Genomic DNA, 10,027 nt, shown 5'->3' on the forward strand with positions numbered 1-10,027 from the left:
AAATTTCAAACAATACGTATTAATGATTGGAGACCTTCAATGTTTTATATGCATGTTCAAATCTGAATATATCACACCAACTTTCTTTAGAACGTACATTTGTCTTCGAATTCTTGTTAATAGATGCTGAGGCACAAAATGTTTATAATTGTAAATTATACATTAATTTTAAATTATCAATAACTACAATTTAAAGTATACATATTACATAAGAGAGAAAGAAATATTACATTAATTCCAGAAATCTTTATAAAATTTGTCAGTGTATTTTTTTAATCTTACCTGATTGCAGTAAATATTTAGATTTAGAACAAAATTCAATATTGCACGAAAAAACATCATTTATTATATTCATTTCATCAGTTGTTACAGATAATTCAGAGTTCAATATAAGGATAGGCAGAACTTTCTAAAATCATAAATCATACTGTAACATATTAATAAGCGAATATGCTAACAAAGTGACAATATTAATTACTGCTAGTTCCATTTTTTTCTGTCACAGACTCAAAAACAATTTTTATAAGCGTCAATATCATCGATTCTCTTCCAATATTTTTTTTTATCACATTTTCCATCGAACCATTTTTCAGCAATCCTGCGTGTATAAAAATTTTTTCTTCCCTACTTCCCTAAATAAAATTTAGCATAAACTTTTGAAAATATAGATTAACGTACATACAATATTTTAGACAACTACAAATATGTCCTATATGCCACAGATATATTAAAACTACATGCTTTTAAATTTGATATAATTTGTATATTTCAGTTTTCAAATCATAATCTCACAAGTTCACGTTATTGATATCGATCATTATATACTTGGTGGAATTAGAAAGGTGATCATTGTTTATAATGGCGGAAGTTCTGTCACGTGATAGAAAATCTCGATCAATCAGAAATTGAGCTTATGATTACATATATATCGATGACAAAATCCAACTGATTAGTATTTAATGCTATGCACCATCTGTTCATAGACAAATATATAAAATGAATTTGTTTGAATTTATATTCTTACAATTACACAAATACATACATGATATAATTTGGTTTCATGAAATATGTTTATATTCATTTTCGTGAAACTTTTAGTCATAACCAGTCAAAGGATATAACATGATTTCTTGCACCATAACATAATGTAAATATATAAAAATACAAATAATAGTCTGACAATAGAATCAATACATGATGGAAAACGCATAAGGGAGATTTCTTCCACTATAAGCAAGCCCTTCAATAGAGAGTCTGACTGTCCTTGTGTGAGGAACAAAGAAAGAAGTAAAAAAATAGAAAGAGCAAATTACATCATCAAAATATCTATAATAAAATGTCTTACTATTCATAAATTCTTACAATCCAGTATTCATAGTCCATTATTCTTATTTTAAGACAGTCTTAAATAATGTCTTAAGATGCTAATACACAACCCTCTGACTGGATACTTATGAAAGAACTGTCTTAAGACTGTCTCAAATCTTTTTATATTTAAGACTTAAGATAAATCTCAAAAATATAAGAATCGACTATGAATACTGGCCATAGTATTATCTTATCATAACTGTAAAAAGCCTAAGGAAATAGGCACGCAAGAAAAAAAGATCAAGATGGAAATGTTATGTAAGATACGTGTAATCTTCTTTAAAAGGACATGCAATAAAAGAAAATTGACGAAAGTAATTACAATGATCAAGATATTACTTGATTACAGCATACTCCAAATGATAAGAAGGTAATGTAAAAAAGATGATAGACAGAAAATCAATAGAGCACACAGCAACTGTATTCATCATTTAAATCTTGTAACATGTCTATTATTATACGCATGTTATATAAGTATATAAGATATAGATACATAACGGAACATTATTCAATTTACTTGTAGAATTCATGTTCAGACTCATCTTTCTTAATATTATTTTTATAACCTTTTTCAAAATCTTTTGCTAAAACGATGTAACGATTTTCACGAACTGCATGCATTCCTGCCTCTTGACAGATAGCATTAATATCAGCACCAGAAATTCTATCTGGTCGTGCTACATAATCCTCGAGATCCACTTCTTCGCTCAAATTCATTTTTGCAGTAATCGTGGAAAAGATTAAGCGCTTCTGTCGACGATCAGGCAATGGAAATTCAATCTTGCGATCTAATCTACCAGGACGAAGCAATGCAGGATCCAATGTATCCGCTCTGCAAAAATACATAAGAATAAAGGTGAAGATATTGCTGATATAGCTATACAGCTGCCTCTAACTTGCAAATTACAAAACGTAGTTTGCAAATGCAAAATGGCATTGCATCGCATGCAAAATACACGCGAATCCAAACCAACTGCATGCCATGATGTAAGTAGACTACTTGCATCATGCCACATACAATGAATTGAATTACAACATTTAAAACATTGATAATTTAATTTAAATCAGGTTACAGAAATTTACTGTGGGTGCGTTTACTTTTTACACTCACGTGCTGTAAACGCTGTGACATGAAGCAAAGTCATTCACTTTTTGTTTTATAAGCGATTATAAGTATAATATATAATAATGGATAAAAAATAACTTATTTCAATATTATTTGGACAAGTGTCAATTCTTCTGTCAATGGACGATAACAAAGAGGATTATGGTCCTTATAGTGAAAATACCAAAATGTGCATGTTATATAAACACATTCACTAGCCATTTTTTATTTTTGGATTATATCACGCATTCATTGCATTTACTTTTGTCCATAAGTGTCTGTAAGTGCTAACACTTTTGAGGCTTTACTTCGATGGACGAAGCGCTTGTGAGCAACATCTATGACGTCGCAATAAAATGTTTCTCTGCCCTTCTCTGAGCACTTTCGATGGAAAAAATAAATGATGTAAGCGATACTTATCAGTGCTTAAAGCACGTGAGCGTAAAAAGTAAACACATCCTGTGTCTGATATTTTCCATATTACAGAAATTGATAAAAAGGGCTTTCTGCTAAATGAGCAAGTACAAAATTCATTTCTGCTATATTACTGGCCAATGCAATCGCCGCAGCGCAAAAGTTAACATAGTCCATAGTCTAGTCTTGTCTAGTCTAATCCAGTCAATTCGCAAAATGCAGATCGTTATTGTACGACTGCATTTACGAAATACATTTTACAATTTACAAATTATGTAGAGGCAAGTTAATAACATTATATTTTTAGCGGAGTTAGAATTGATTCACCTATTTGTTGCCATAATAACTTTGACATTAGTTGTTTGATCAAAACCATCCATCTGATTAAGTAACTCTAAAAGAATACGTTGCACTTCACGATCTGCCCCAGTTTGAGCGTCGAATCTTTTGGTAGCAATAGCATCTATCTCATCAACAAATATTATAGCTGGTGAGTTTTCTTTTGCCAAACGGAATACATCTCGTACCATTCTTGGTCCTTCACCCAAATATTTTTGCACAAATTCAGAACCCACTACACGAATAAAGGCAGCTAGAAGATAGATAACAATATAATTAGAAAAAAAGAGGATGTTAAAAAAGATCTGATTTTTTGCCCAAAAAGGTGAGAAATAGTGTTTTTTGTACCTTGGCCTCCTGGATACAATTAAAATTATTAAAAAATTCGTGACGTTTAAGAAATGTTTCGAAAAGTAAGAACGTTAAAATTTAAATAAATATACCATCTTCAGACTCAATTTTCGAAATGTCCTTCAAACATTTCAAACTTTTTAATAATTTTATTGTATTTGACCAGGAGGTTAAAATCTATGAAAAAAAACACTTTCTTTTCTTATACTTTTTTTTAACAAAAATCGGCTTTTTTTAAGATCCTCTTCTTGTTTATCATTTTGTTATGCAGTTAAGTTAAATATTTATAATAGTTCTTTAATACCAGTGGTATGTCTAGCAACAGCTTTTGCTAACATAGTTTTTCCACAACCAGGTGGTCCATACATAAGTACACCTCGAGGTGGATCAATGCCAATCTGCTTATACAATTCAAAATGAGTGAGAGGTAACTCCACTGCTTCTCTGATCTCTTGTTTTTGCATATCCATTCCACCTATATCACTATATTGGATATCTGGTTTCTCATCTGAATTACAAATCCAATACATTTTATTTTAATTTAATCTCATTGTAATTGTTTATTTTTAGAAGACCAAGGAAGGAAAAATCAGATAGTAAAAAACAGGCGATTACCAGACAATGTACAGCAATAAAAAAATATATTGAATTAAATCTTATATATGTAATTAGTTATATAACTTTAATTATTAAGACTTTGACTCTATTTAGAGTTTTATCAAATTTAAATTTTGTTAATTTTTTTAAATGTTTTAAAGCCACTGTACAATACCCAAAAGTTGTAAATTATTACCTGCTTGTAACATAGAAATGCTAGAATCAGCTTCTGGTGGCAGCACATCCACTAAAGCATTGCTATGCTTGTGGAGCGCTACACTAGCAGAAGGCTTTAAGAGTTCTCTGTCTATAGTAGACAAAATTCGTACGTAATAATTTGAGCCTGTTGTAGAACCCACTATACCAGTATTCTGATCAACAGCTTCTAGGAATTGTCCAATGACCAAAGGTACACTCTGGATACGTTTAACTTCTTCTTGAGCATGCAAATATTCTTTTTTTAGATTACGTTGTTCATCTTTAATATATTCTTCTTGTACTTCAAGAAATTCCAACATCCTCTGCAATTTCTACTCAAAAAATATATTTGTAATCTGTAATAATCCTTTATTCTTTATGTGTTACGAGAAATTTGATTAATTCGAGCATAATGCATAATGGCCGAACAATATGCATAACGTTTAATTTAACTCCCCACTTTTCCTTTTGTAAAAGTATTTCCAGGGACGCATATTCTGTACACATCTACCGACAGTTGCCATCATGCATTACGCCCGAATTAAACTTCCTATAACATAAAAATAAAAAATTATTTATGATATCGATAATTAACGACAGCTAATGGCAATGACTATCCTAAAAAAAAAGCGCGATTCTCATTGGCTGACGCTACTTAACAATACCGACAATTGTCGGTAGATGTGTATGTATATACATACATACAGAATATGAGCCCTGTGCGCTGTGGATGCACAGAAAGATTGCATTCAGCAGAGCACAACAGTTTTATCATTGGCTGCATTCATCAGAAAAAGCAGCTTTGCAATGCATTTTACTGTTGTAAAATTCTCTAATATGATTGACCTTGCCCTTAGTTCCTCATGGATCTAAATATATAAACCAATCATATTCAAGAATTTTGCAATAATTGCAAAGCTTTCTTTTTGGCTGAACACAGCCATTGTCTGCTAATATAGGACTACTCTTCTAGATCTAAAAGTATCCAAGCACGAAAAAAACTTCCAACAGTTGCAAAATAAACATTCTGCTGACGTAGCCAATAAGGTCCAGTTTCACAGATAACTCTAACTGAGGTTCAATTTATTCATTGTCTCTTTCCAATTCTAAAATTAGAAAGAGATAAGGAACAAGTTAAATCTTAGTTAACTGTGAGTTATGAAATTGGGTTTAAGACTGTCATGTACAGAAAAAAGATGTCAGGTCAAGTGATTTATCGTTTCTGCGATTAGTTTAAAAGTATGTAGAAAACATACGCAGCATGCAAATATACTTATTCTGCACATGTAGTACATACAATGTTTGACAATAGTTAAAAGAAGTAAATCTAATGTTATAATGTTTTGGTTTTCTATTTGATGACACAAGTTGACACAAGCGTTGCTTAATCCTTTTTGACGTTCAGAGAGTGACAAAGATAAAATGACATGTCGACTTGTGTCATCAAATGGAAAACACCTAATATAATTCTGTGATAGATTGTGTGTGTGTGTCTGTGGGAGGAGGGCGCAATACGCACAATATTAAATATATTTGATTTAAAAATGTATGTAATTCCATTTTCAAAAATGGAAGTGACTCATATCATTTTAATGTCTTAAAAAAAAACCTAACCTAATTAAATTAGTCCTCAAAATTTCTATTTGTGTCTGAAACGTTTTTCCAATCTTTTATGTTTTTTTAATCATTTTATCACATTTTACATGGATCTATCTGTATATATAAGTATAATATTTATACCTTATATTTAGTATAAAGATCTTCAACATCCAATTCATCTCCAGCTCCCGTGTAATGACCAACAGCTGGTTTGCAATCAATTTCACCTATATCCTGAAAATACAAACACAAGTTTACATAAATATGGATGTGTGTGTTAGATATGTATGTGTATATATATGTGTGTGTGTGTGTGTGTGTGTGTGTATATATATATATACATATATATACATATGTGCATAAGTATATATATTTGCAAAAATATATGTATTGTACTATCATGCACAATTTTTTTATTTAAAATTATCAGCTGTAGTCCCATCAAAAAGAAGAGAACCTAATGATAATTTTATAGTTACATAGAAAAGGTTACCGTTACGTCCACAAATCCAGATATGCAGACGCAATTAATGATAAACATACCTTATCGGGTAAAATAATGCCCAGTTCTTCCATTATAGTATCAGAAGTTTGTATAAATTTAATTAAATTATTAAATACGTCGACGAACAACTAGTATCAAATGATTTTAAAAAGAACTGAATGACTTTAGCTTTTTGAGCATTCGTCACAATTAGCCTCTCTTCTTTTTCACAAGAGAATGGCACACGACTTCTATAACGGAATCGATTTGGCCAGCCGCACCTGGCGGCAAGTATTAAAAGCTTACTAGTTAACCATAAGTAACGTGGAACATAGAGAGACAGTATTTGCGATCGACTTTGCTCTCTCCTCCTCCCCCCGCCGCAATAAATTCGCGAAGCACGAGCCAGACGGAGGAAATTCAAATAAGAAGGTTATTTGCTTTGAAAAAAGTGAAAAAGAGATGGCAGAATTTAGGGGAAGGATTCTTTAAAAAAGAAAATATGTTTATGGGCACAATCAGCCCAAGTTCTCAATAATCAAAGTGTACCATTAATAATACGACTAAGATCTAAAAAGCATCTTCATTGTGTCCCATCTAAGCCTAGTTTACATCGTGCACTCGATATGGGTAGAGTGTACTAATAGCTCCTACACACAACACACGGCAATGCTTGCCGTGCGATGGATGTTGGCGCAATAGCCAATCAACGTCTCACTTGCTCGAAAGTAATAGATATATAATTTTTACCGCGCAACAAAAAGTGAACTCAATCCAACTTCCATCGCGCGGCAAGCGTTCTGTGTGCAGGAGCCATTAGGATACAATGACGCATTCTCTACTCCGCAACATTAAATGCGGAATAGCGCTGATTGGTTTCTCCAATGACGCATTCTCTATTCTGTGTGATTTTACTCTAAAGTTCAAGACACACAATGCGAGGAAATAGCGATAGCAATAGGAATAACACGATTTCAATTTATCAGAAATCGGGTATATCAAAATATACAGTTTCCGATAGGTTAAAATCGTATTTATTTTTATTGCTATTCCCTCGTATTGTGTCTTGGGCTTAAAGGCTTAAACACAATAGGCGCAGGCAATAAATACAGGTAATAAGCACAGGCAATAGACACAGGCAACAAAGAATAACGAACCGTCCAATCAGAGCTCTGGGATATAATATCAAACTTACACACCAAAGATCTAATTGAGCAACTTGTTATTCTCTATTCTCTGTGTCTATTGTCTGTGCCCATTGTGTTTAAGTCTAAGGGTGTAAAATTATATTGCAGAAAACGACTGCGGAATAGAGAATACGTCACAGAAGTAACCAATCAGCATTATTCTGCATTATTTCGAATAACGCTAATTGATTGTTTCAATGACCTAGTTTTCACTGAGAGTTTAAACCGGATCAGAATGTAAGAACCAACCAACAACAGTCGAGTATTCCCCTGTTACAATTGAACAACAGAAGAATGCTCGACTGTAGTTGGTTAGTTCTTACATTCTGATCCAGTTTAAATCCTCGGTGAAAATTAGGTCAATGATGCATTCTCTATTTCCCAGTCCTTTTCTACATCGTGTGATTTTACTCTAAAGCTCATTCTACGTTAGACGCAAGCCAATCGCAAATTTGTAACGACAGCCAATTTGAAGCTTGCATTTTGAAACTAATGCTTCAGATTGGCTGTCGCAGCAAAATTAAGATTGCTTTGCATGTAATGTAGATTGAGCTTTAGGGTAAAATCACATGATGCGGAAAAGGATTGGGAAATAAAGGCAAAATTGAAGGCAAAATGCGAAATAGCACTGGCATTCTATTCTTAAACAAATATCGCATATGAAAATAGCAATTCCGTATACAATCGACCAATTACGAGAAACTATCATTTTCGAATATAAAAATTATTTATAATTGTGCTCAAGAATAAGGTCTCTGGTTGGATGCTTCAATGACATATTTTCTATTCCGTAGTCCTATTACGCACAGTGTTATTACCGAGCAATTAAATATGATTGATTGGATCTATAAGTATCAACCAATCATATTCATTTGTTCGACGAGCAGGTTGGCTCAGGTTAGCCGCTTTGTTAAGTTAAATGCGCCCATTGTATTTACGGCTTTGTGCAAGAGTTTGTGCTTTCTCCGCTTAAATTCCATTATGCGACGGTGCCAATTGGTGTCAATGCTGTAAACAATTGACAACAGAGAAAAATATCAGGGCGCTCCTCGTTTCGATTCCAGGCCTGGTCTCTCCTCCGAATTGGTAGCAGTGTTGTTAGACGGACTGGGTTTCAGATGTATGCGCGTCCAACGTAGCTCTACGTATCGATCATTAATAAATAGGAGATCATTAGTCGCTTAGGATTGAAAATGTAGAAAATTTTAATATATTTTACACATTTTACATATGTATACATATATTTAAATATATATAATATATTTTTATATATGTATACATATGTAAGATGTATAAAATATATTAAAATTTTTAACATTTTTGAAAAAATTACACATAGGCAACTAATAATCTCCTATTTACTAGTGTCCGGTACGTTACTGAATATGTCCTACATTGGACACGCGTGCGTCTGAAACCCGTCTAACAACACTGATTGGTAAATTTTCGTTCTGCCTTGTGAGCCACACAGCCCTGACGCTGTTGGTATTTCTGTTGTGTCTGTATCTAGTAAATTTTTTACAATACGCATAAATACGCATGAATATAAAATAGTAACGCGGTTTTAAAGATTTATCTTATTTTTTTTACAAAATGTCAACTAAAATAAAAAACAAAGTACTTGTATACGAAGGTAGTAATTATCTCAGATATCGCTTATTATTGTCCACATTATCTGGAAAGCCAGTAAAAATTACAAATATTAGGACAAAAAATGATGATCCTGGTCTTAAAGGTTAGTAATATTTAAAATACATAAATGTTTCTACATTTTTTTATCTATAAAATTGAAATAATATGAGTAAATATGTATATATATATATATATAAATAAGTACAGGAATACAATAGTTTAACGTTATCAATTATGCTTTATATATAATAAATTTTATTTCCTGATTTTGAAAAAAAATATAACAAAACTTAAATAGCAATGTTTTGTTGTAGTAATTAAATTCTATAAAATAAAATTTTTATTGTTGTGCACAAGAATTAATGGTATTAATTGCAACATTTTAATATTATACATTAATACTGTTGTCGCTAGTTACACATATAACAATTTATATACAGGATGATCCAGATCAGCTGGAAGGATCAGCATGTATGTGCTGTTTATGAATCAAAAAGTACTCTACTATTTGGAATTTTTGCAATTTTTTTTTTAATTACTCAATAAGCAGAATGTCTAAAATCAATGCATAAAAGATGACTTTAAGATATCTTTGAGATTTTTATATCTTCAAGAACTTTGAGATATCTTAATGTTACTTTATACATCGATTTTAGCTGCATATTTGGCAATTTTTAGAAATTAGCATCTCATTAATTGTTGCTATCATTGTAAAATAACAGAGGACTCTTTAATTCAGTTTTTCATGAACAG

The 10,027-nt window shown here is 31.8% G+C and overlaps 2 protein-coding genes across 2 annotated transcripts in view; both read right to left on the reverse strand.

Annotated features, from left to right (window-relative positions):
- Positions 1 to 1,067, reverse strand: part of LOC108756983 — a 6,477-nt gene extending 5,410 nt beyond the window's left edge. The window contains exons 1-3 of the mRNA XM_018501201.1: positions 479 to 1,067; positions 283 to 409; positions 35 to 126 (exon numbers count right to left, since the gene is read on the reverse strand). Of these exons, the coding sequence (XP_018356703.1) occupies positions 35 to 126; positions 283 to 409; positions 479 to 490 (231 nt within the window). The 5' untranslated portion in view covers positions 491 to 1,067. The remainder of the gene's footprint in view (positions 1 to 34; positions 127 to 282; positions 410 to 478) is intronic.
- A 727-nt stretch (positions 1,068 to 1,794) lies between these two features.
- On the reverse strand, positions 1,795 to 6,707 carry LOC108756967 (26S protease regulatory subunit 6B). Its single transcript, XM_018501174.1, has 6 exons — positions 6,515 to 6,707; positions 6,113 to 6,205; positions 4,371 to 4,704; positions 3,882 to 4,085; positions 3,215 to 3,479; positions 1,795 to 2,200 (listed from the first exon to the last, which is right to left on the reverse strand). The coding sequence occupies exons 1-6, from the start codon at positions 6,545 to 6,547 to the stop codon at positions 1,882 to 1,884; spliced, it is 1,248 nt and encodes a 415-aa protein (XP_018356676.1). The 5' UTR covers positions 6,548 to 6,707; the 3' UTR covers positions 1,795 to 1,881.
- Between the last annotated feature and the right edge of the window lie 3,320 nt (positions 6,708 to 10,027).

Source organism: Trachymyrmex septentrionalis, unplaced genomic scaffold (genome assembly GCF_001594115.1).
Source record: "Trachymyrmex septentrionalis isolate Tsep2-gDNA-1 unplaced genomic scaffold, Tsep1.0 scaffold131, whole genome shotgun sequence".
In the NCBI taxonomy this organism is placed as follows: domain Eukaryota; kingdom Metazoa; phylum Arthropoda; class Insecta; order Hymenoptera; family Formicidae; genus Trachymyrmex; species Trachymyrmex septentrionalis.